Source organism: Odocoileus virginianus, unplaced genomic scaffold (genome assembly GCF_023699985.2).
Source record: "Odocoileus virginianus isolate 20LAN1187 ecotype Illinois unplaced genomic scaffold, Ovbor_1.2 Unplaced_Contig_18, whole genome shotgun sequence".
Classification (NCBI taxonomy): Eukaryota; Metazoa; Chordata; class Mammalia; order Artiodactyla; family Cervidae; genus Odocoileus; species Odocoileus virginianus.
This window is the reverse complement of record NW_027224335.1, coordinates 1,667,609-1,695,187: the sequence shown is the minus strand read 5'-3', so window position 1 is coordinate 1,695,187 and position 27,579 is coordinate 1,667,609. Positions and strand designations below refer to the sequence as shown.

The window sequence follows — 27,579 nt, the reverse complement described above, 5'->3', positions numbered from 1 at the left end:
CATCTTGGACCTGAGGAGAAAGAAACGGCCATTTTGGGTGACCACAACGGTCATAATAACCACATCAAACAGATTGCCTATCCCAGAGTTTCTAATTCTGCAGGTCTGGAATGAGGCCTGAAAATTGCCCTGTACTGTGTTTTGCATGCATTATCTCATTTAATTCTCACACAACCTTCTGAAGTAGGTACCCTTCATACTTTTTCTCAGGGAATTTCTCTTCTGCATCTTGGACCTGAGGAGAAAGAAACGGCCATTTTGGTGGTGATCTCACACTGGTCACTACCATCATCTCGGACGTGGGTGTCTGTGTGTGCACAGAGATTCGTATGCTTTTCATTCTTCTCAGGTTCCAGACGCAGAAGTTCCTTGAGAAAAAAAGTATGAAGGGTACCTATTCTGATCTTTTGGCCCCATCTTGTGGTTTCAGGTTTGACTGAACCAAATACTGCTCCCCCTGCTGGTGAGAATGGTGGGGTCTGTCAGAAGACCTCGGATGTCGCTTTTCCTGAGGCGGTTTTTTCTGAAGAGGTTCTGCTGAGGCGGTTGTTCCGAGGTGATTATTTCGAAGCGGTTAGTATCCCCCACTATCTGCCCTTTTTCTGGGTTTTGTTTTCTGTTTTCGTTTCTGATTGATGGGGAGTTCCTATTCAGTGTAAAGCATTTATTCCACTCCCCTGTGACATGTTAAAGGTAAACATATTTTTCTAGGTATTAAGAGCCTTTTGCCATATATATATATGTACATATATATATATATATATATATATACATATAAATATATAATTATATCCTGTGTGAGAGCTGGAGATGTGGCTGAGGGAATTCGGCTGTTAATCGGATTTGTTTTCTCTGTCAAACCCACAAACTTCTCTCGGACATCTGACAAAAAATACTTAAAATATAGTATTAACTGGTGACGGAGTTTTTATCCTTCCCTCCAGATATTGTCATTATCAGCGAGTGAATGTTTTAAACAAAGACCTTGGAGGAGAGGAAGGGGATCTTGGAGCACGAAGCCTCTCAGGTTCCCTCACAGACCCTGTAGGGGGTTCCCTCCTTCTCCAACACGCACACTTAAGGATCATTAAAATAGGATGAAGACTACCCTAGTATTCTGCTTTGTGCGTGTAGTGTGGCCCCGCGGGGCTATCAGGCTTAGACCTTCTTTTGCCTCTTTTTCGAGTCAAGATGACAAAGAGGGTAATGAGTTCATATGACCACTAGGGGGTCTCAGCTGCTTGGAAAACGTGTTTGTACGCACGCCTGTTTTGCCAAGTGAAGTGAAAGTCGTTCAGTCTTGTCTTTGCGACTCTTTGCGACCCCAGGGACTATATAGTCCTTGGAATTCTCCAGGTCAGAATACTGGAGTGGATAGCGTTTTCCTTCTCCAGGGGATCTTCCCAACCCAGGGATGGAACCCAGGTCTCCCTCATTGCGGGTGGATTCTTTACCAGCTGAGCTATCAGGGAAGCCCTCCTAGTGAAAGTCGCTCAGTCTTGTCTGACTCTTTAACCCCATGGACTGTAGTCCATGAAATTCTCCAGGCCAGAATACTGGAGTGGGTAGTCATTTCCTTCTCTAGGGGATCTTCCCAACCCCGGGATCGAACCCACATCTCCCTCATTGGCGAGTCTCCCAAATTGGTGAGTCCCTTCCTGCTAGACTCACTCCCCGTCCTAAAAACTGTTTGTATATGTTGTATTTATTTATACGTTTCCTTAATGGCCCCATCGTAAAGATGTGTATAGGTTCAAGGAAACAGTGATAGTCCCAACTCCGTAGAGAACCTAACAGGGCCTCACGTACTTAGCCATTCAGTAATCACTCTTGGTGATGTCAGAGTGATTTTGACGGTAGTAATTGTGTTAAAATAATCACTCAGCATGTGTCCTCTGAAGCTTTTTTTAGTTTTATATTCAGCTTGCTTTGGGGCTTATCACACTCTGCCTTGTGTTGTAGTTATTTCATTAGGAGCCTTATCTTTCCAAATACAGAACTGCTTCAGGAGAATGACTGTGTTTTATTCATTTTCATTTACACTGCAAGAGATAGCACTAGGCTGGTCTATATTAATGAGTGCTTAAGGATATTTACATAATTGAACATTAGTGTGTACACCTGAAACTAATATAATGTTATATGTTAATTCTTTTTCAATAAGGAAAGGAAGACAAACATTGGTAATGGTTGTTCAAGAATTGCTATGCCCAGAACCAGACAGAAGTGCCTGGCCATGGCCAAAAATACTGATTATGTTGGTCCAAAATGCCTGGCTTATTTCAGTACCTCCCTAACTAGTTCCACTGAGTGTTTCCTTCCACTCTTCAATAAAATATTTTTAAAAAGAACCAATATATTTTATTAGCCACTGTTATGTTTATAACAGCTTTATTGAAATGTAATTTAGATACCACATACTTCATGTAAGTGTACAATTCACTGATTTTTAGGATACTCACTGAGTTGTGCAAATATCACCATAACAAATTTTAGAACATTTTCATCACCAAAAAAGAAACCCTGTACCCTTTAGCTATCACACCTCAGTTCCCCCAACCCTGTACCTCCTTAGCTTTAGACAGCCACCATTCTAATTTCTGTCTCTATAGATTTGCCTGTTTTGAACATTTAATATGTGGACTCATACAGTACGTGGTCTTTTGTAACTGACTTCCTTCACTTAGCATAACTTTTTTCCAGTAAAGAGTTGTGACAACACATGTGAAATGTTGTTCATGAAGGAAGGAAGCTCATTAGAGACTTGGTATCAAGGATTTTTATTGGGGGCTGGTCATGCAGGCACCCTCTGCCTAGCACATACCAAAACTCCAGAGTCCCAGGAGGAAAGATGGTGTTCATCAGAAACCATGTTGTTTGCACAAACAGGGAAAGTATAGTGAGCTATTCTGATCAATTAAGGTGGTAGGAACCCTCCCCAAATCCAACTTCCCAGATCCTAGTCAAGCACCAAACTTACCAACAGGATTTAAAAAAAAAAATGATAACATTCTCAGGCCTGTTATATTAACTCTTTTCTACACAGATTTCGATAGGGATTGCATTGATCATTTTGAGGGGAATTGCCATCTTAGCAATATTAAGTATACCAACCAATGAACATGGGATGTCTTTACATTTATTTAAGACTAATTTCTCTCAAAGATGTTTTGTGGTTTTCAGTGTGCAAGTCTTGTACTTCTTTTGATAAATTTATTTTGGACTATTTTATTCTTTTTGACACCGTTGTATTCATTTTCAGATTGTTCCTTGCTAGTGTATGGAAATACAATTGAATTTTGTATATTGATCTCGTATCCTACAACCTTGAGCTCACTTGTTAGCTTTAATAGTTTTCTTTTTGTGTGTGTGGATTTATTAGCTTGTTAATATGGTGGATTATATGGATTTTTAAAATTGAAGTATAGTTGATCTACAATATTACATTATACAGATGTATAATATAGTGATTCACAATTTTTAAAGGTTATACTCCATTTATAATTATTATAAAATATTGACTATATTGTACAATATATCCTTATAGCTTGTTGTGTTGTTTAGTTGCTAAGTTGTATCCGATTCTTTGTGACCCCATGGACTGCAGCACGCCAGGCCTCCCTGTCCCTCACTATCTCCCAGAGTTTGCCCAAGTTCATGTCCATTGAATTGGTGATGCTATCCAACCATCTCATCCTCTGCTGCCCTCTTCTTTTGCCTTCAATCTTTCCCAGCATCAGGGTCTTTTCCAATGAGTGGGCTCTTTGCATCAAGTGGCTAAAGTATTGGAGCTTCACCTTCAGCATCAGTCCTTCCAATGAGTATTCAGGCTTGATTTCCTTTAGGATTGACTGGTTTGATTTCCTGGCTATTCAGGGAACTCTCAAGAATCTTCTCCAACACCACAGTTCAAAAGCATCAATTCTTTCGGCACTCAGCCTTCTTTATGGTCCAACTCTCACATCCATACATGACTACTGGAAAAACCATAGCTTTGACTATACAGACCTTTGTTGGCAAAGTAATGTCTCTGCTTTTTAATACACTGTCTAGGTTTGTCATAGCTTTCCTTCCAAGGAGCAAGTGTCTTTTAATTTCATGGCTGCAGTCACCATCCACAGTGATTTTGGAGCCCAAGAAAATAAAATCTGTCACTGCTTCCACTTTTTCCCCTTCTATTTGCCATGAAGTGATGGGACTGGATGCCATGATCTTAGTTTTTTTTAATGTTGAGTTTTAAGCCAGCTTTTTCACTCTCCTTTTCACCCTCATCAAGAGGCTCTTCTTAGTTCCTCTTCACTTTCTGTCATTAGAGTGGTATCATCTGCCTATCTGAGGTTGTTATTTCTCCCAGAAATCTTGATTCCAGTTTGTAACTCATCCAGCCTGGCATTTCACATGATGTACTCTGCCTATAAGTTAAATAAACAGAGTGACAATATACAGTCTTGTCCTACTCCATTCCCAATTTTGAACCAGTCCGTTGTTCCATATCTGGTTCTAGCTGTTGCTTCTTGACCCACATACAGGTTTCTTGGGAGACAGGTAAGATGATCTGGTATTTCCATCTCTTTCAAAATTTTCTACATTGGTTGTGATCTACACAATCAAAGGCTTTAGTGTAGTCAATGAAGCAGAAGTATATGTTTTTCTGGAATTCCCTTGCTTTCTCTATAATCCAACAAATGTTGGCAATTTGATCTCTGGTTCTTCTGCCTTTTCTAAATCCAGTTTGTACATCTGGAAGTTCTCAGTTCATGTACTGCTGAAGCCTAGCTTGAAGGATTTTGAGCATAACCTTACTAGCATGGGAAATGAGCACAATTGTCCAGTAGTTTGAACATTCTTTAGCACTGCCCTTCTTTGGGATTGGAATGAAAACTGACCTTTTCCAGTCCTGTGGCCACTGCTGGGTTTTCCAAATTTGCTGACATATTGAGTGCAGCACTTTAACAGCATCCTCTTTTATGATTTGAAATAGCTTAGCTGGGATTCTATCACCTCCAGTAGCTTTATTGAGAGTGATACTTTCTAAGGCCATTTGACTTCATACTCTAGGATATCTGGCTGTAGATGAGTGACCACATTTTTGTGGTTATCCGGCTCATTAAGATCTTTTTTTGTACAGTTCTTCTGTGCATTCTTGCCACCTCCTCTTAATCTCTTCTGCTTCTGTTAAGTCCTTACTGTTTTTGTCCTTTATCTTGCCCATCTTTGTATGAAATGTTCCTTTGATATCTCCATTTTTCTTGGAGAGATCCTTATAGCTTATTTCGTATATGATAGTTTTGTGACTCAATTCCCTATCCCTATATTGCCCCTCTCCCTTCCCTATCCCCATTGGTAACCACTGGTTTGTTTTCTATATCTCTGAGCCTGCTTCATTTTTGTTATATTTACTGTTTTTTTTTTTTTTTTTTTACATTTCACATATAAGTAAATCACATACAGTATTTGTCCTTCTCTGTCTGACTTGTTTTACTTAACATAATACCCTCCAGGTCCAACCATGTTGCTGCAAATAGAAAAATTTCATTCTTTTTATGGCTGAATAGTAATCCATGTGTGTGTGTGTGTGTGTGTGTGTGTGTGTGTGTATCTCACATCATCTTTATCCATTTATCTGTTGATAGACACTTGGGTTGCTTCCATACCTTGGCAATTTGTAAATAATGCTCCTATGAACATCAATGTACATGTATCTTATCTTTTTGAGTTAGTTTTGTTTTTCTGATATATACCCAGAAGTGGAATTGCTGGGTCATATGGTAGTTCTGTTTTCAGTTTTTTTGAGAACCTTCCATACTGTTTTCCAGAGTGGCTGTACCAATTTACATTCCCACCGACAGTGTACTATGGTTTCCTTTTCTCAACATCCTCACAAACACTTTGTTATGTATTGTCTTTTTGATGATGGCCATTTTGACAGATGTGAGGTGCTATCTCATTGGGGTTTTGACTTACATTTCCCTGATGATTAGCAGTGTGAGCATCTTTTCATGTACCCATTGTCCATCTGCATTTCCCCTTTAGAAAAATGTCTATTTAGGACTTCTGTTCATTTTAAAATCAGAGTTTTTTTGGATGTTGTGTTGTATATAGCTCTTTTTTCAGTGCATGTTCTAATTATGCACAACATCTATATATACACAACATATCACAGTCTACTGCAGTTGACATTTTATCAATTTGAGGGAGTGTAAAACTTTTCCTTCCTTTATCCTCCTGCATTGATATTATTGTTTTAAACATTTCCTCTACATATATTGAGAACTGCATCAGGTAGTGTTATACATTTTGCTGTAACTCTCAGACATAATTGAGAAAGCAGTATCAGAAGGAGGGTCAATTGTATCTACCTGTATTTTTACTCTTTCCACAATTCTTTCCCCCTTATGTTATTAATACAAGATTCCTTCCATGACTATTTTTTCTACCTTGTAAACTTTCTATTCTTTTAAGAGGAGCATCTGAGAATGACTTCATTTCCCCTTCACTTCTGAAGGATATTTTCCTTGGATATAGAATTCTCAGTTGCCAACTGACAGCTCTTTTCTCTTAGTACTGGAAAAACATTGCCACCTTCTTCTGGCCTGTGTGGTTTCTATTGTTATTTGACAAAATTTTGCTCTATTAGAAAGGTATCATTTCTCTCTTGCTGCCTTCAAGGTTTTTTTTTTTTTTTTTGTCTTTAGTTTTCAGAAGTTTGATTATGATGTTTTTGTTTGAATTTCTTTGGGTTTATCCTCTTTAGGGTTTACTTACCTTCTTGAATGTAGGTTTATGTCTCTCTCAATTTTGGAAAACTTTCAACCTTATTTCTTGGAATAAATATTTTTGTAGAAAAGATTACCAGAAGTAGAATCTCTGGGTAAAATGGTTCAAACTTTTAAAAGTCACTATATATTTTCAAATAACGCTCCTAAAGTTGGCAGCAGTTTTTATTTCTGCCAACAATGCAAGTGCCTGCTTACTCACCCCTTTACCAACAGAAGTTATTATTAATCTATTAAAATTTTGCCAATATCCTAAACAAAACAATGCATTGCTGTTTTAATCTACATGTATTTTTAGTGAAACTGAGCATATTTTTATGTTCATTGACCATTTGTATTTCTTCTCTAATTGTTCTTTTCCTTGTCAGTTTTTTTGATGGATAGTTCATCTTTTTCTTGTTGATCATGCAGTTCTCTTTGTACATTTTGGAAATTATTCCTTTGTCACTTGTGTTGACAATGTTTTTAGCCAGTTTGTTGTTAGATTTTTTAACCTTGTTTTTGTTTACTTGTTTTGCCAAATACTACTTAATGTTATTGAGACTTTTGCTCAAAAATCTCTAAATTTTTGTCCTGTTTAGAAAGGTTTTCTTTATTCATGATTATAAAAATATTTTTTATATTTTATCTAATATTTCCATGATTTAGTTTTCACAATTAAATGTTGGATCCATGTGAAATATATTTTCATGTTAAAGTGAAGTAGATAAGAGCAGATGTTTCCTACCAGGTTTTAATACAGGAATGTAGTGGGGAGGGGAAAGGAGAGTTTATAACAGTTTTGTATGCCTAGGTTGGAGGGAAATATTGGAAAATGGCAGTGTCAAAGAGCTGTCTCTTCTTTTCTTAGTATTCTCTCTGAGTGCTGCCCAAAGGAAAGGTTAAGTCAACTGGAGGTTTGAAAGTTGAGAGAATTTTTTTTTAATTTTTGGAAAAATTATAATTTTTACTCAATAACTTTTTTCTTTTTGTGAAAAACTGGGAGGAAATAGGAAAAATAAATTTCTTGTTTTGTGATTTTTGTGTTGCTGTTGTTTTGGTGGATGTACCTTTTCCTCTTTTGGCTAAAGAAGATTTGTAGTGACTTGTGTTAATATATTTCCTTTATAGTGTGTACCAGTAGGCTGTTTGTCCACAGTGATGACCCTTAAAGGAAGATAACCCATTTACTTGGTTAACAAATATTTTTCAGTCATCTGTCCAGGAGACAGGTATGGGGTAGTGCTTTGTCTTTGGTCTCTGGAATCAGCCTGGTTGGGTTTAAATCCCAATCTAATAGCTTACTAACTGTGTGATCTTGGGCAAGTTACTACAAGCTCCTCTTCTGCAAAATGTGCTGTGTGCTTAGTCGCTCAGTTGTGTTCGACTCTTTGTGACCCCATGGGCTATAGCCTGCCAGGCTCCTCTGTCCATGGGGATTCTCCAGGCAAGAATACTGGAGTGGGTTGCCATGCCCTCCTCCAGGGGGTCTTCCCAACCAGGGATGGAACCCAGGTCTCCTGCATTGCAGGTGGATTCTTTACCAGCAGAGCTACCAGGGAAACCCTTCTGCAAAACAGAAACAGTAACAATTCATTGTATTGTTGTGAGTGTCAAAACAGTGTTACACATACAGTAAGCAGTTGATAAATGTGAACTCTTCTTAAAGCTAATCACTGAAGATAGAGCATAACACCTGTGGTCCTTGCAGTTGTGGAGCTTGCATTCTTGAGTGATGAGGTAGGTTCAACAATTAAAAATTGCAATAATTACTCTAAAAGAAATGTAAGGATTGAGATAAAGTATAAGGGAGTGGGAGAAGAACCCTACTCTAGATAACATGGTCAGGGAAGGCCTCTCTGAAGAGAGGATAGTTAAGCTGAGACTTTAAAGCATGAGAAAAAAAAAAACAAGTGATTTAAAGAAGAGAGGGAAGACTGTTTCTGACAGTGGGAACATCATGTGTGAAGATCCCGAGGAGTGTGATTTTCTGTATATTCAAAGTTTGGGAAGAAGATCATTATGGCTGGAATGGAGTAAATGAGAAAGAGAGTGGTATGAAATGGGGTTGGTGAGATAGATGGGACTTGTAGTCCAGGGTAAGGAGTTTGGATTTTAATTCAGTGGGTAACTACAAAAGCAGGAGAGGGACATAATTTTTGTTTTTTTAAAAAGGTTGATTGCATCATTGTATTGTATTTGCATTAGAGAAGAGCCAGATTGGAAAGGGGTAGAGCACCTTGGAGGCTTTTGACAGTGGTCCCATTGAGAGATCATGGTGGTAGTGGAGATGGAGAGAAGTGGATGGATATAAAATATATTTTTGAGGTAGAATCAACAGGACTTGCTGAAGGATTGGATTTGGGAGGTTAAGGTGGTGGAAAAGAATAGAATCAAGGATGATACCCAGGTTTCTGGTTTGATTAACAGGCTTGATATGGTACCATTTTCTGAAATGGGGGGCATTGGAGGAAGAATTAGATTTGGTGAGGTTGTGAATATGTTGAGTTTGAGATATCTATTAGACATCCAAGTGGAGATGTGGAATAATCAATTGGATTTATGAGTCTGGAGTTCAGGGCCAGCTTTTAGGTGATATTTAAAGTCATGGATTTATATGTGATAACCTAGGGAAATTAAAAAGAGACAAGGGCCTGGGATCATGTGACTATTTTCCCTTTAATGTAAAAGCTATGAGATACTATCAGTAAAAGGAGAATGGACTAATAATAAAGGTAAAAATGTAGTTTAGTAGTAGAGTATCTGTATATGCAGGAATTCTTAGATTTCATTCCTGGCATCTCCACTTTTCTCTTTCCCTCCTCAGAACATAGAGCAGGGTGATAAACTCTTCAAGTCTTTTGTCAGTTACTCATATATATTTTTCTAGCTCCCGGACCAAAGCAGGTGCTCAATAAATGCTGAATGAATTAATTAATGTACTAACGAAATAAACGAGAATACCAGTGGTAGTACCTGCTTTGCCACAATGCAGCATTTTGATATTGGGCAGTTACCAAGCATGGGGCTTCACCGGTGCCTCAGAGGTAAAGAATCTGGCTGCAATGCAGGAGCTGCAGGAGACACGAGTTTGATCCCTGGGTCGGAAAGATCCCCTGGAGGAGGGCATGGCAACCCACTCCAGTATTCTTGCCTGGAGAATCCCATAGACAGAGGAGCCTGGCAGGCTACAGTCCATAGGGTCACAAAGAGTCGGACACGACTGAAGTGACTTAGCACGCATGCATTAGCAAGCTACAATTTTCTTGTGTCTGTAAAATGGCAATAATAAAAGCACCTACCTTTTGGGACAATGTTTAAAACAATTTAAAAAGTTACAGCAATCAGCAAGAGCTAGCGTTCAATTAATGTTAGCTACTATTAGCAATCTGCACTATGGGTGCTATCCATAAAATAGGGGCAATAATTTCTGCTCTGCTTCCATCACAAGGCCATTTGTGAAGCCAGCAAGAGTTAACGTTTGACTCTATAAAAGCTTATTATTATTGTTGTTGTTATTATTTGGCTGTCCTGCGGTTTTTGGGATCTTGGTTCCCCCACCAGGGATTGAACCTGGGCCAGGACAGAGAAAGCAGCGAGTCTTAACCCACTGGATCGCCAGGCAATTCTCCAAAGCTTATTAATATTTTAATTGCTCTGGACTTCACCACGTAATGCATCCACTCTCTTCATCCTCCGGCAGGGTTATTTAAATGAAAACACATCTTTAAAGGGACCCAGTACTCCCTTTGTCAGTCCAGTCCGCTCCAACCAATGGTACTCGAAACCACGCCCCATTGGGAAGTCTATTAGCCTCAGAGTTCACTTTGAAAATATCCAGCCCGCCCCTCCTTGCTAGGCTGGCGCAAGTCTCAACGGCACGCTGATTGGCCCGTGCTGGCCAATCACCACTGCTCTTGCTCCTGGGCTGTACTTTTCAAAATTCGCTTGGATAAATTGAGATGGACGCCGGTTGCTGCAACGCGGAGCATTGCGGTCATTTCCCTGGCCTCACCTGGCCTAAGAGTGCGTCCGTGATCTTTCCTGTTCTGCCCAATCTCGATATGAGGTAGGCGCCTTTGAACTTGTACTACTTACTCGAATGTCCGGCTCTGTCGCCCGCGGGTGGGTCCTTGAGGCTCACTCCAGTCCCTGTAACTTTTTTGTCTGAATGCGTCTTGCCACGAAACTTTTGCTTTCTCCTGTCAGTCAGCAGCCTGCGGAGAGAGTCCTGTCCGAGGTTGGGTAGGGAGTGTGTATTAGAGGGTGAGATGGCAAAATAAACAAAACCCAAACTGGTTCCCGGCTTTTAAATGGAGCTGCGCATCCCTGAATCAGAGTACATTTCTGTAGTCTTTTCACAAGTGAAGCTGTACAAGATCAATTTAACCTACAAAACGTACTTAAGTTAGAGAATGCAACGTGAGGGATATCTTAAACTACAGGTTGAAGGATATGAAGGGGGATGGAAACGTGTCTTTTCTCCCTTGTTTCCAGTCAGTCCGTCAGCTGTGTGCTCAGTCGTGTCCGACTCTTTGCGACCCCATGGACTATAGCCCGCCAGGCTCCTCTATCCGTGGAATTTTCCACGCAAGAATACTGGAGTGGGTTGCCATTTCCTCCTCTCGGGGATCTTCCCCACCCAGGGATCGAACCCAAGTCTCTTGTGTCTCCTGCATTGGCAGGCGAGTGCCTTACCACCGCGCCACCTGGGAAACACCTTTGTCTCCACTAGCTAGTGATAGAAGAGAGTTAGTGAGACTTAAGATTTTCACCTTCAGTCCCATCCAGCTCTGGCTTTGTCATGGCTCTCTGCTGTGGTCCTCCTGGAATCCTAGAATGTCACAGGTTGAAGGGGTCCAAGAACAATGCTTCTTAAACTTTAAAGTGCATACAAATCACCAGGGGAAGTTAACTTCCACTTTCAGATTTGGTAAAGCCTAACTTGGCGAGTGAGATTTTAAATTGCTAACAAGCTCCCAGGTGATGCCAATATTTCTGGCCCATTGACGATGGTTAAATGTCCAGGAGACTCTGGTCTCACTGTCTCATTTTCTTAGGTGAAGGAAGGAAGCCTGGAGAGGGAAAAGGGACCTGTCCAGTGTTACTCAGCCAGCTACGGACAGGATCAGAACTACACTTTAGGCATCCTCCCCAGCTTAGTGCTGCTTTCATTGACATCATGCTGCTTTCTCTCCCCAGTGTCTTGCTGTCTGTAATCTGCCTTTGTATATAAAAAGAAGTTGCTACTGTTTCCTGAGACTGTTCTGATCTACAGTTTTGGACTTTGAGCAGTTGGGCTTCTGAACAAGCCAACTTGTCCCTGTGTGGGTTTCAACACCAGCCCTGGGATAGCCGGTGGAGCCTTTAACACTCATCAGTAGTGGAAAAGGAAAGTCTGGAAAGTGGAGAGGATTCTAATTTTCTTGTCTAAGTAAGGCTAAGGGTTCTGTAGGTAGTAGAAGTTGAGAGTGTTCTGCAGTGTCCTTTTATGAAAACATGCTTTTGGTGGTGTCAATCCCCTCCCCTCTCCTAGTGGCAGGAAAATTAGTTACTTAAGCCAGATTATTGTTCAGGATAATGAAAGTGATAAATGACCATCAGCTGAAAACTGATTTTCTCTGAGGTTTAGTCATGCTGTGATGTCATCAGCCAAAAGTTTTCTGGCCTGTTGACTCCAGTTTGATTTTTTTCTTTCCACTTGAAAGATAAAGATGTCAGAACCTGAGTCTTTGGTCATCCATAAAGAATTGTATGAGGTGTGAACAATAATAGTGGAGTGAGTGGTTTTCATACAGTCTAGTTAAGGCTGGGTTCACTCAATTTAGCTTTATTTCTGCTTGGCTGAGTTTTGAGGGATGAAATGGAAAATAGGTTTGGATTTGGAGGAAGAGAAGGAGAGTAAGATGCACCATTTATTCTGAGGACGTACCAGGTTAAGCTTTGCACGTGCAAATTTACATTTGAGCCATATAATACCTCTGCAAGTAAGAGGTGGTGCATAGCTTTTTTGCAAATGAGGAAACTGAGGCTTAAAGATGCTTAACTGGCTGATTTAGAAGCCCAATTACTTCTTTAAAAAGAAGTCTGTGGTCGTTCTAACTCCTCATTACTCCTCGTACTACCACTCTGTGGCCTTTCACTTTTTTCTGTGGGCTGTTTTGGAATCTTTTTCACATACAATCAGAGAGACATCATGGTATTTTAGAAAAGAGCCCTGGAAAGAGCTGGGTGATCTATGCTGCTTAATAGTTTGTCCTGTGTAGTAAATAACTTTTAACTCATCTGAGACTATGAAGTGGAAAGAATTATACTTGCCCTGCTTACCCTCACAGCTTGGGGAGGATTAACTGACATAATAAATGTGAAAGCACTTATTTGTACTGACTTTTCCTCACCAACAAAATGTTTAATATTGTCCATCCAAAGCAAAACCCAAGTTAGCCTTTCTCTTTTCTTCAACCTTTCTCTCAAACTGCAGTCTTCTCTGCAGTCTTCACAGCATGGTCCCAGCCTAGCTCTCAGCCTCTTTCTAACTCCTCCCAGCACATTATACTTCACACTCCAGGCACCTTGGATGTTTCCAAACCTGCTGTGCTCTACACGTTCAATCCTCTGCCTGGGCTCTGGCTTTCTTTGCCTGGAAAGCTCACCTGTCTACTTGGGAACCTTTTTATCATATTAAGTCCAGATCAAATATAGTCTCCTCTTTGAAGCCTTCCTCCACCCCCTGTCTCCCACAAGATTACTGACTTTCCATTATGTTTCTAAAGTGCTTTGTGTCTACTGTTAGTAAATCATTTGTCACATTTATATGTTGCTGTTAGAGCTGTGCCTGTGAATGCTTCTAGGATAAGATCCATGATTTATTTGTGTTTATCTCCATTGCCTGATGTATCTTGTACATAAATTTGTTGTATTGCCTTTAGGGTCTCTCTTAATGGAAGCCTGTTCTTTGTCAAATGTCATTGAACTTGGAGACTGAATATGGGTGGGTTCAGAAGGGCAGTTGTATCTGAGTGGGAAGGGTTTCTTTTATATTCAAGAACTGATTCCTCCTAATGTGCTTGTAAGACACTTAAGTGTATCATAACTTAAGTGTATCATAAGACACTTAAGTATATCACAAGTTATGATTGTGAGTTCTTAGTTTAGTTTGAGAACTCACAAGCTAAAAGAACCTTAAGGAGTATAGAATGGGGTCCCACATTGAGGTGGGGTGAAGGTAGGACTCTCCTAAGTTCTGTAATGACTGTTAAATTTTTTATGTCAAATGATTTTCACCAAGTAAGTTCCTTCTGCTATTATCTTTTGTTTTTTTTTTTTTTCACCAGTATTATCTTTTGATTTGATTTTTTTTTTTACCAGATGTCTGGAACTGGACTGCAGTTTCTTGATTGAATGCAGCCTAGAATACCCTCTGGCCTATTCTGCATGTGTGTGCATGCAGTGTATTCTTTCGCCTTCTCTGTAGCATCATCATTGCTGGGGCCAGGACCCCATGCCTTTTAAAGAACATTAACCCTACCAGTGAGCCTCCATACTATATGATTTGTCATGTTCTTGATTTTTCAACTGTTAATTTTCCTCTAGTGTTCCTAGGCCTAAGCTAGGGGCTAGGCCACAGTCCCAATACCCACAGAGGGTGGCAGGCACTGTGCTTGGCTTTTTACACAGAGTTATCTCATTTAATTTGAACAGTGCCCTGCAAAGATGCGTATACTTACCTCCATCTTGCAGATGAGATAACTGAAGCCCAGGGAGGTTAAGTCACTTGCCCATGGTTAAATGTGGTACAACCAAGATTTGATCCCAGATCTGCTAACATCGAAGTCTGTTTTCTCCTAGGGATGTTATGGAGAGACTGGGTTTTCTCAAGGATCTCCAGAGAATCAGTGATGTTTCTGGTGAATGTTTTAAAGAGTCTTTTTCTGATTGCAGCCCTGCCTTGGATAGATGCTGCTGAATCTATAAGAAATGCCACTGCCACTACCACCCCAACACTCCAAACATGAGACGAGGAACTCTCAGTCCAGCATTGTGCCCAGTGATCATGAACCATCTGAAAAGGTTAGAGCAAGCTGTCCCTCCCAGTAGTGTCTCATTTAGCCTCTTTTCTGTGTTGGCTTAGTCCCTATCCTCCCCTCTATATCTTTTGGAATATGTGTGGTTAATCTGAGAAAGTGAGAAGGCATGGCAAAGCTTGTAGTTGGAGGAGACCAGCAAATTATAACTTGGGGAGAAAGCATAAACTCTTCTTTCCCTTAAGTGCATGGCTAAGATGAAGGGTGTCCTCCACAACTTTCAAAAGCAAACAATACTCAGTTCTCATTAGTGATCCCATTTAAACTCTTATTTTCTCTGAGAGGCTCAAAGCACCTTGCCAGGTGGCTGCTTAGTACATCCTGGGGAGAGTATGATGATTAGGTCAACAAATGTATTATAATGCTTTTTACAGCTATTAAATTTGAAGAATGGGTCCATTTTGAGCCTGTTGTTTTGACCTTGTGAATAGTTTGACATTGACATTCCGAGCTTGTGATGTTCTGTGTTTGCCATCAGTCATATTTTAATCAGAATTTTACTAACACTGATGAATTGTTGCTAAGAAAGTGTTTCCTGGAGCAAACATCATTAGGCCAATTTAATTTCCTTGATTGGTTTTCTCTCAGCACAGATAAACACTTTCTAATCATTTTCATTTTTGTCTCACTAAAATGGTTTTCTCGGAGGTTAGGGAAAACAAGTGTATTTTTCCTATGTAAATTTGGCAAGAAAGATTTGATATATTGATCAAATTTTTGTTCATATCAAATTTTATGATTAGAGTTGTGCCACTCTACATTTTCTTTTGTGGCAGTTATTTTTCCAAATCCAACTTTCTCAGGGTGTATTTTGCAAATATAAATTTTATAGGATTCAGTTTCACCATTAATTTTATTTGGGGCTGGTTATTTCTGCCAGTAATATTAAGTAGGAGTGGGATAGCAGACCATAGTTAATTTCTTAGCTAATTTGTGAGAAAATAATAATTTACTCTTTGCTAATTATTTCCATTAGGATTATTTATCATTAACTAGGTGAAAGACTAATAGTTTACTTATTTCTTAGCTTGAACAGTTAAAAAACAGAAGTAATTCTTCTCGGCTCTTTCAGGATTGCTCCACTGTACTAGAATTGGTCTATTGTAATATGAATCCAATTCTCTAAGTTTCTAATCACTTACTGTGTCATGTACTAACTGTACATAATGTAAAGAGAGAAACAGAAAATAAATGGTCTGACCTCAGTGTTCTGTTTCACGTTGTAACAGCTCTCTGACATAGGTAAGGCAGAGTTCTCAATTCATAAAGTAAATCTGATACATAGGACACGTTCACCAAACAAAAACTGTTAGGGAATAGAGAAACCCTACAGTGTGATTTACCTTAACCTTTCACCCCATAGAGATAGTCTTGCTCATTTGGTAGTGGGATAAGGCATTTCAGATAAACACTAGCTAGAAAGAAAGCTCCATTCCAGAATATTCACCCTGCCTCCTTTTCCCCATTCCTCCCTTGTATACACTAAAAGGGATAAATATGAATTACCAAACTCCTTTCTTAAAATACAGAATTTTCCTTATGAGGTTTAAAATCACATTGGATCATATATGTAAAAAATACTATTTCTGCCCATTTACAGTTTATATGGACTTTTAAAAAACATGTATTCTCTTATTTGATCCTCAAATAAGTAGGTAATCTTTCCAGTTTTACTGATGAGAAGATTGAGGTTCAGAAATTAAGTGACTTTTCCAAGGTCAGTCGCTAGTAAAGGACTGATCCTGGATCAGTATCTAGGTATGTGTGTGATTATCCTTATTGAGAATGTCTTAAATCAACTACTTAACATAAGAGACACTTAAATTTTGTTAAATTATTGAACTAATTTACCTGGGAATGTCCATATTAAATTAATGACTGGGAGTTGCCAGGTGGTGGTGAAGGTCATGATTAATCTTGGCTAGGATAGGCCATAGATATGAGAGGAGTAAGAGAGAAAATTAGCTTCACCAAGCTGTTTTGCTCATTTTAAGAGTTACACTGAAGGTTGTCCTGTCTCCTCACAGCCTTGTCACCATCATCAATGATTATTACCTCCTTCAGGGACTCTAAGCAGCAGTGAGTGCCAAAACTTTCTTTTGTTGTAATTTATTAGGGTTTATTATAGGCATTCCCAATTGCTTGGCGATTCAGGCATTTCCTTGTTGAGCTCCAAAGATGACCTGAAGTCCCTGAAAAGACTGTTCACAATTGGATATACTCATTTGCCTCTTTTACTTTTGTAGAAAGATGAGAAGTACCAAGCAAAGATATCTCCATTTTCACCTCAGGGACCACTCAAAAAGAGATCAGCTTTTGAAGATCTCACCAATGTGAGTATGCTAGACTAATCCTATGGTGTTGCATAAGGTTCAAACAACCTCTTCCTTGAGGGACCTTTCTAGTTTACCAAGCCCTGACCCTCTGTAGAATGCTGAGAGCCAATTTTATTTACTGAGAGCCAATTCCAATTTTCTTTGGAATCAGTGACCCAATTTCAGAAACTGTAGGGGCTTTTCTGCTGGCACATACCATCTGTATTAATTGGTGGAGCTCTCTGAAAGCAGCAGACAGAATGATGACCAGATGTGAAATTGTAGATAGATATGAGAACTATGGAATCTTGCATTTAGGTAAAGTCCAGAGATGGCTCGACTGGCTGCCTTGGCCTTGGAGGCAAGTGTCAATACTATGGTGGATTCATTGTAGTCTAGGGCAGTGTTTATCAGTTCAGGCACTATGGGCATTTTTGAATAGGACAGCTTTTCTACTGTGTAGGACTGACTGCAACCAGCATTCCTGGCCCTTGGCATTAAGTTCCAGCAGCATCCCAGTCATATTGACAATCAAAACTGCCCTCTGATGTACAGAACCATTGATGACCACAGTTCCATTATCTGTTTTCGACTAGGGATATCTAGAAACTCAACTGTGACTAGAATTCTTGAGTTTACTTCGAAGTTACCTCCCTTCTGGTATTATTAAGGTACTAGCAAAAAATCAAATTTAATAGTTAGAATGTTACTAATTGAATATAGGTAACCTTTGGTCTTAGAAATCAGTATTAACTGATACCTCCTGAGTGTTTACCACATGCCAGGCACTATTCTAAGCATTGTCCCATGTATCCACCCACTTAATACTCATAAAATGCTATGAGGCAGACACTAAAACTAGAACCCCTTTACAGATGAAGACTTGGCTAGTGTTGGTTTTGAAGACCGTTTTATCTAGGATACAGAGAACCCTAGTGAGGCCTGTCCTGCCCTCTATAATAGAGTGTCCTTTTGTGGCTACCAGAATTCTTACTTTTACTAGATAATATTTTACTGCCTTGGGCAGGGTTGGATAAGCATTGGCAAAGTTATCTTCTTTATATCTCTGCTCTTTAGATGCCATGTGACCACTTTTGTGTTAAACCAGTCTTTCCCCCATGCAGATTACAACATGTGTAATTGTGTTACAGCTTCCTGCATAATCAGATTTACTATATACTGGTTGAAAGAGCTGCCGCCCACACAGACCTGTAAAGTTAGATTCATTTCCTGACTTATTTTACCATGGCTCTTGAAACTGTTGCGATAAGGTAGTTACATAAGTCAGGAGCAGATGCAGCCTATCTTGGTGTAGTTTCCCTTGGCCTCCAGAGTCCCTGATGGCAGTGCAAAGAAAAGTCTAACAGCATATGAGAAACTTCTCTGCTGTGTCTCAGTACTTTTTTATTTGTGAAATTTATGTCATCATCGATAAAGAACAAACAAATTAATAGGAAATACATGCTAGGACTCTCCTGGTTCTCCAACTGAATTCACCATCTGTTAGGTCACATACTCTAGGGGTAGGGAAAGCAAGGCATCCCTGGGAAGTATCTCTGCCTCTAGCTTTTCAGAAGCTCAGAAAGCCCATTTCCCCTTTTGCCTTCAAGTTCTGGTCATTTTGAATTGTCTTTGGTGCTTTCCAGAGAAAGTTCCGTCATTACAATATACCTAAGTCATTCCAGGATTGAACATTTCTGCAGATGTCTGAGCTCATCTCTTTGAGGGTTGAGGACTCCTTTCTCTCTGAATTTTGGGGATTCCCTTTATGATGATTTGCTCCTTCCTGTCAGTATTACTATGTCTTCATATCCCCATATCTGTCTTCTCCTCAGCATTCACCACAGTGAGGTTCTGGCTGGCCAAAGGAGCTGATCTGTTTTAGTTATTTAGTCTGCTATGAGTTCTCTTTTTTCCCTCTCCTTTATCCTTCCAGCATGGGAAGGACTTTTGATTTGTTAGAGCTGTTCCTGAGCCATTGGATGAGGAGATAAGGTCTATTTCCTAAATCATTTTTTGTCAGTAGGATTTTCATCTCTATTTTACTATTTCTCAGTGAAAGAATTATGGGGAAATACTGGTAAAGATCCCTTTGAGCTTAGATCTGAAAATATTAGTGCTTTGAACCTTCACATATAGCAAGTAGAAAGTTTCACTCTGGGAATTAGAGTCTCCACCTCTCTCCTGCCAAGAATGCACATCTTTTCCAATTGTGGATCTCAGCTGGACACAGAAGGAGTTTGTAAATCTTTAGGTGAAATTCAAATACAAACTGCCAAACTCTTTGAAGAGCAGAAGTGGACAACAACCTGAGGGCCTAAGAAAGAATTCTCTGCTGGATTGTTGTAGCTTATTATGATATGATGATACAAAGGCATAATTTTTTATATTTCATTTGGAAATAATTTCAAATTTATAATAAGTTGCAAAAATAATACAAAGAACACACATATACCTTTTACCTAGGTTCACCTATTATTAACATTTTATCTCATCTTCTTACATACATCATGGCTCTTTACCCCTAAGTACTTCAGTGTATATTACCTCAGAGAAGTACTCTTATATAACTGTAGTGCAGTCAACTTCATAAATTTACACTGATGTAATGTTTTTATGTAATTTATTGCCCATATTCCCATTCTTCCCATTGACTTTGTAAAGTCAACGTTATAAGCACTTTTCCCCCTCCAGGGAAGGATCCAGTCTAGGGTTGTTTACTTGTCATGTCTCTAGCTTCTTTTAATTTGGAATGCTTCCATAGCTTCTCTTTGTTTTTTTATGACATTTCTGAAGAATAAAGTCCCACTCAACCCCCCTTTTAAAAGTAGAACATTCCTCATTTTATGTTTTTCTAATGTTTTCATGGGATTAGATTGGTGTTATACATGACTGGAGTACTGTATAGGTGATGGTCTGTCCTTAGGGTATCACAGCTGGAGGCATACAATGTCCATCTGTCACTCATTGGTGAGGTTAATTTTGATCACCCAGTCAAGATGTTGTCTGGTTTCTCTGCTGTATAATGACTGTTTTTTTCCCTCTTGCAACTAACAGTCTGTGGGACACACTCTTAAGAGCCTGCAAATAACTGCTTTTCATCAACATGCCCCCTAGATTTAGTACCCACTGATGATTTTTGCCTAACCCAGCCTTTATGGTGATTTTTCCAGCTGTAGCTCTTGCTCCCCATTTACCAATCTGCCCTTGGCATTCTATAAGCAGAGCCTTCCCTTCTTCTCTGTTTATTATTAATATAGACTTATGAATTTTTATTTTTCAGTGGTTTGTTGTTCATTATTATATTATTTTGGTGTTCAAATTGTCCCAGATTTGGCCACTAGGTTCCCCTTGAATCTGATTATTGTGTCTTTGTGACATACTCTCATCATTTTTTTGAGCATTTTCGTTCCAGCATAACAGGATGTCTCAGACTCATCATGTGCCTATTTTTATCTCAGACAGGGAGTCAACTGTCTTTCCGAAGAGTTCCTGCTCCTTTGAGTGGGGAATAGTACTAGAGACCAAGATCTCAGTGCTAGGTGTGCTACTGGGGTATCTGCTTTTTCTGCCCTTTCTGTAGACAGAGTTAGGAAATATCTGGATGTAATACATATATTTGTTGTTCTTTTAGTCACTAAGTCATGTCCAACTCTTTGTGACCCCATGGACTGTAGCCCGCCAGGCTTCTCTGTCCATGGGATTCTCCAGGCAAGAATACTGGAGTGGGTTGCCATTTCCTTCTCCAGGGGATCTTCCTGACCCAGGGATGAAACTTGCATCTCCTGCATTGGCAGGCGGATTCTTTACTGCTGAGCCACCAGGGAAGCCCACATATACATTATACATACACACATATCTGTACTTAAAGATATATATACACACATATATCTATATATACAAGTAACACACACTCTTATATATTCAGATGTATATATACATATACCTGTGTAAGAAATCATGAGTCTACACATCTCCCATTCCAATGCACAGGATTCTTTCTTATATTCCTCAATCCATAGTTGTATGTTCCTTCTTTACAGTGAGAACCATGGTTCCCAAGATCATCAACATATTTACTCAATACTATAATACATCTAAAAGTTTCAGAATTACTTCTTCCACACTACCATAATAAACACACCTATTAAAAAGAGTTCCAGATTTGTGATATTCCCTACCACCCCACAAACTCATCCTGATTGAGGATGTATATACTGAGGGTATATAGCCTGTGTTTACTTGGATTAGCTGTTTCTTGTATTTTCTTCTGTTTTCTTTCTTTTGTCTTTCAGTGTGGTTATGGTATTTATTTGGAATATAATTAGATTCAATTTGTTTTATTTTAGAGGCATAACCTTTAAAGTGATTTTTTGTTAATGTTATTTACAGTCCTGTGATTTCTTCTACTATTTAATAGAATTAGTCATGATTAGAGTTTTTGGTGGAGCTCCCCAGAGCCCCATGTTAAATAAATATCCCCCCAGTGAGATGGGATAGATGTATCACAGATGGTGATGTGTTAGAGGTCTTCCCTGAAACGCTAGTTGATCTTGGCATTCTCAGGCAGCAAAGCCAGTTATATGGTCTTTTTCCCCCTCTGAATGTCTTATGGGGTCAAAATGGAATGTGACTTTTACAAAATATCTTTTTGGGAATTTGTCAACCAGTATGGAGATCAACACTATATCCTATGTATCTTGAAATCACTGAGGGCTGCTATTTAGCTGATATGTACCAGGACTACTGTACTGCTAGCTTCCATCATGATTAGTTGGCACCAGTACCATACTGGTTGAGAGATATTTTGATTGGTGTTTCTGAAAACACTCAAACAAGGTGTCCAGGGTGAGGACATAGGTCAGGACTTGCTTATAAGAACCACTTTTTGAGTAATTTAAGGTGTTCTCTCTCCATTTCCTCATTTCCTTGCTTCCTTCTCCTGACCAACCCCCGCCCCCCACCTTTTTTTTTAAGGCTCCTCAAAGTCAACCTGTCCAGCCCAAGAAGGAAGCCAATAATGAGTTTGTTAAAGATACTTCCAAGAAGAGAAACAGGAACACATCTGCTAATAGGTTGCCTGAAAACAATAAGATGAATATAAAAAGGTGAGTAGAGGGAACTCAGATGGCATTACTTTAGATGGTAAAGGAGAGGGAGTGACATCCTTTCGACTGCCTTTTGTCCCCATTGAGAACATTGTTAGTGAGCCACAGTGATCAGTACTATATTAACCCTGGGCGCTTAGATGGTCTAAGTTGCTCAAGAATTCTAGGCCTCTTGTCTCTCCCTCCCTCTGCCCCTCACCCCCATGTTGTGTGCATATTGAAAGAGCTGTTGTCATTGAGGATGCCAAGAGATCTTGTGTTCATATTTTCTCTCTTTTGGTGATTCAGTTCCTGACTGAGCAAGTCTGGGCTCGTGAGCATGGAGCCAATTTTCAGGGGATTCTCAGCAGCTGATTAATAGCTTGCCAGTCTGCTTATCCCATAAGCCTTAGGGGGAGGCTTGTTTCTTGTTACTCTAGAGAAAGTACTGTCTCCTTAGGCCAAAAATGTGTGTTTTCCAGCTGTTTTTAGGGAACTGATCACAGGTTCTGCAAGTAGATATGCGTATTCTCACCTAGGATTTGGGAAAAGGATTTACTCCTAGGAAAACTTTTGTTTTTCCATTTATTTTTATTAGTTGGAGGCTAATTACTTTACAACATTGCAGTGGTTTTTGTCATACATTGAAATGAATTAGCCATGGATACTCTTAGGAAAACTTTTATTGGAAGAAGAGTTAGAAAGTGGAGTAAGACCTTTCTATATCCTCTCCTCATTCCAGCGGGAATTACTTCTTTTAGGAAGAATAGATTTCCCAGTCCCCCTTTCTATCTTCCTCCCCACTGCTTCCCAGCTCCAGACACCCACCAGTCTACTATCTGTTATGGATATACCTCTGTGGATATGTCTCCTCTAGATGTTTCATATAAATGGAATCATATAGTATCTAGTTTTTTTGAGGTACTCTTGTTCAGATAGATCGTATTTACCAATAATTCTCTTTTCTTGTTCTGATTTCTAGTCATCCAGTGATTTGGTCACACCAGGTTAATCATTCTAATTGAAGTGCAGTCCTATTCAAAACAAAGCTTTGCATCTAACACATGTCAACAAATGTTTATTTTGGTCTTTTTATTACCTTCACTGGGAAAGCATCTTGTGAATAGCCTAAGGTGAAAGGAATATGATTAGATACCATGAACATTAAGTACCAGACCAACTTTCTCTTATAAGCTTTCATAAGCCTTTTATAAGCCTCTCTCTTATAATCCTCTCTCATAAGCCTTCAAACAATATTAATTTCAATCTGAGTTTCACCAGATGCCTAGTGCTGATTGACAAAGACAAATGCAGCTAGTGAGAGAGACTGATACATAAGCAAATCACTCATACAATGTGCTAAGTATTATAATAAAAGCCTTTTTATATAAATAAAGGTAATAAGTCATATATGAAAAAGCAAGATAAGGATTTCAGGGGGAATTTTTTTAGAAAAGTGTGAGGGCCTAGATCATAGAAACTATACACTATGCTACTTAGTAGATTTACTATGTTACCCATTGATTTTTACCCTCTAGTCTGTCTCTTAGGGTTGCAGTCCTTTCCCTTTCCATACATTTAGTAAGTGTAGTGACAAAATGAAATGATAGGTAAGGATTCTAGGAACTGCATTCTTCTCACCCAGACATTGTTTCCTTTGCAGATATGATGTAGAGCTCTCACCAGTAGTAGTCTTAACCACCATGGTGCCAAACAGTATAGATAATCTGCTCACCCTTGACATGTCTACCAGCTCTAAGACACCCAATACTGAGGAAGCATCTCTTTTCAAAAAGCCATTCGTTTTAAAAGAGGAACCCACTTCTGAGGATGCAGTCCTCATGAAGAGGTCATTATCTTCAAAGAAGTGCACAAATCCAGGGGTAATGTCCCTCTTGCAGAAGCCACTGTCCTTGCAGGGGAAGAGTGACAGTGATGTTGTACAGCCAATGACTTTTGGGAAGAAGCGTAAAACCAAGGAGGCAGCCATCACCAACAGGACATTATCTTTAAAGAATGTGTGCCGATATCAGGGAAAGCAGTCCTGCTCGGGGGAGGAGTTGGCTTTGCAGGATGTCAGTGTTGAAGAGGATTCTTCCTTTATGGAGCTCCAGAATGTTAGGAAGAAGCCTAAAACTGAGGAAGCAACCTCCACCAACCCATTATCATCTTTAAAGAAAGAGTGTACCACTCAGAGGAAGATGTCCTATAGGAAGAATCCTCTAGTACTGCAGAAGACCACCTCTGAAGAAAAGCCACTCACTAAGGAGTCTTTTAAGAGAAAGCCTACCGCTGAGGAGTCCTTTTTCCAGGAACCACCTGCATTGCAAGAGAAGCACACCTCTGAACAAGAATTATCCATCTTGAAGAAATCATTGGCCTTTCAGGAGAAGATTGGCACTGAAGAGAAATCTCTTTTTAAGGAACCATTGGCTTTTAAGAAGCAATCTACCACTGAGGAGACAACCTTCACCACGAAGCCATTACCTTTAAAGAAAAAGTGCACTACTCAGAGTAAGAGGAAGATGACTTACTTGAAGAAGCCATTAGTATTGAAGAAGACCACCTCTGGAGAGAAGGCACTCATTAGCCAGTTACTCTCCTTTGAAAAGAAGCATACCTCTAACGAGGAGTCCTTCTTCCAGGACCTCTCAGTGTTGGAAGAGAAGCATACCACTGATGGAGCAGTGACACTTTTGAAGAAGCCATCGGCATTGCAGAAGGAAGATGGTGAAGATGATTTTCTTATGGAGCCACTTTCCTTTAGGAAGACTCATACTACTAAGGAGGCAACACTTCCCAAGAAGCCACTAATTTTAAAGAGGAAGCATACTACTCAGGGGAAGATGTACCACTTGAAGAAGCCACTAGTATTGCAGAAGGTCACATCTGAAGAGAAGTCACTCGTTAAGGAGCCATTACCCTTTAAGAAGCCACCTACCACTAAGGAATCCCTTTTCCAAGAGCCATCAGCGTTGCAGGAGAAGCACACCATTCTAGAGGAGGCATCCATCTTGAAGAAGCCCTTGGTCTTGCAAAAGACTCCAACTGAGGAGGAATCACTTAAAAAGGAGACTTTGACTTTTAAGAAGTTTACCATTGGGGAGGCAACCTCCACCAATATGCTGTTATCTTTAAAGAAGAAGTGTACCACTCAGGGTAAGTCCTGTTTGACCAAGCCACTAGTATTGCAGACCATTTCTGAAGAGAAATCACTCATTAAGGAGCCTACCATTGAGGTGGAGTCCCTCTTGAAGGAACCTTCTGCACTGCAAGAGGAGCACACCACTCAGGGGGATGTGGCCCCCTTGAAAAAGCCATGGGCATTACAGGAGAGAACAGATAGTAAAGATGAATTCCTTATGGAGTCACTGTCATTTAGGAAGACACATACCACAAATGTAGCAGTCTCTACCGAGGAGTCATTATCTGTAACGAAGCAAACATGTGCCACTCCAATAATAATGTCTATCTGCCAAGAACTGTTGGATTTGCAGAATATGATTGCTGAAGGTAAGAATTCCTTTATGATGCCAGTATCAGGTAGGAAGAAGTCTTCAACTGATGAGGCAGTTCTTACCAAGACACCATTATCTCCAAATATGAGGCAAATCACTCAGTGGAACACGGTCATAGAGAAAACCACCTCTGAAGAGAAGTCACTCTTTAAGAAGTCGTTGCCCTTAAAAAGAAAGTCTACAACGGAAGAGGGGCTCCTCTTCCAGGATCCATCTGTATTGAAAGAGAAACACACCTCTCTGCAACAAGCGTCCCTCTCAAAGGAGCCATTGACCTTACAGGAGAATATCACCACTAAAGAACAATCATATATCAAGGAACTGTTGACCATGGAGAAGTCCTTGGTCTTGGAGAATACTGATACCAAAGTGGACTTCTTGAAGATGCCGTTGGCTTTGCAGAAGAAAAGCACCACTGAAGAGAAATTCTTTTTTGAGAAACCATTGGTTCTGAAGGAAAAGCTCTCCCCTGAGGCAGCAGCCAGCATAGAGGGACAATCATCTTTTAAGAAGCAGCCCACTGCTCAGGGAGAGGTGTTCCTCTTGAAAGAGCAGTTGACCTTGCAAGAGAACATCACCAGTGAAGAGGAGTGCATTATTAAGCAGCCACAGGCCTTGCAGGAGAAGCCCAGCATTGAAAAGGACACCATCCTGAGGGAGTCCTTGGCCTTGCAGGAGAATTCCACGATTGAGAAGGAGGCTGTCTGGAAGGAGCCATTGGTCTTGCAAAAGACTATCACTCACAAAGAAGACACCTTTCTCCAAGATTTCACCCTCCAAATTGAAACCAGCCCTGATGCCACCCCTGAATCTGGAACAGGCTTGTCCAACACCATCATCATGTCGTGCAGTACCATAAGCAAGTCCAGTACTTGTGAATCCAATTCCAGTAAACCTTTCTCATCTGGTGACAAGAGATCACAGCAGGAGGTATTCTGCTTTCTTTCTTCTTAAATTAGATGAAGTGTTCTTTGTTGTCCTGGAGGTTGCTGCTAGCAAAGAGATTTTTTTTTGCCTTCCTAAGCAATTGAGTTGTATATAGTAAGTGATATTAAACCAAACTGGCCTTGTAGAATCTCTTGACTTCATGATTGGCATAGTGATATACCTGAGCCATTAGAAAGTATTTATTATTCCAGGGACACCCTCAAGGGTCTGGAATACTCTGTGTGTATGTATTTCAGTAGTGGTTAGACAATTTCAGGAAATTGCCTTTCTTAGTAATTGCAATCTGCATTACATAGTACCTTAGCTAAAGATGAGTTAAATTCACAGAGGCATCTTCTAAGGAAGATGGTTTATAAGTTGTAAATTAGAAGGAAAATGAGATGAGATTTGGTACTTGGGAGGAGAAACAACCTGGATGTAGGCAAAATAACCCAGTTAAAGGTATAGAAGGGAGGAAAAGGCTAACAAAAAGATGAACTGGGCTCAATCAAAGCATTGAAACGTAACAGGTGACATAAGCTGGAAGATTGTAAGATCACAATGTCTCTCTTGGAGAATCTTGTGCTTACCTGTAATAATAGTGCCTGGTTCTTAGGGCAGAGCAGGTATGTACAAGGATTAAGTATTTCTTGGTTACTTAACAGTATGAGGATTACAGGGCAAAGACTTGAGCTGAAGATAAAAGTGAGAAGAAAGGAGTAATTTTTTATGTGTGTGTAAGCTTCTCTTGGAATCTTTCTCCTAATATGTCTTTTTGATGATTTCCAAGCAGGTGACCCCACTGGGGGATACTGACATAGACTGCAGTGATCCATTTTTCAGCTCAGTATATGCTAAGGATATCTTCAGTTACATGAAGAAAAGAGAGGTAT

At 39.8% G+C, this 27,579-nt stretch overlaps 1 protein-coding gene across 5 annotated transcripts in view; it reads left to right on the top strand.

Annotated features, from left to right (window-relative positions):
• The first annotated feature begins 437 nt into the window (after positions 1–437).
• The window catches only part of CCNB3 (cyclin B3), a 58,235-nt gene continuing 31,093 nt past the window's right edge, over positions 438–27,579 (top strand). For 2 of the 5 annotated variants that reach the window (XM_070464143.1, XM_070464140.1), the window contains exons 1-6: positions 10,685–10,824; positions 14,697–14,825; positions 17,086–17,172; positions 22,132–22,262; positions 23,905–26,689; positions 27,477–27,575. In XM_070464143.1, the coding sequence (XP_070320244.1) occupies positions 14,733–14,825; positions 17,086–17,172; positions 22,132–22,262; positions 23,905–26,689; positions 27,477–27,575 (3,195 nt within the window). In that variant the 5' untranslated portion in view covers positions 10,685–10,824; positions 14,697–14,732. Of the gene's footprint in view, positions 574–10,684; positions 10,825–14,696; positions 14,826–17,085; positions 17,173–22,131; positions 22,263–23,904; positions 26,690–27,476; positions 27,576–27,579 lie in introns of those variants that run through there. The other 3 variants (XM_020916828.2, XM_070464141.1, XM_070464142.1) reach the window with 3 other exon arrangements.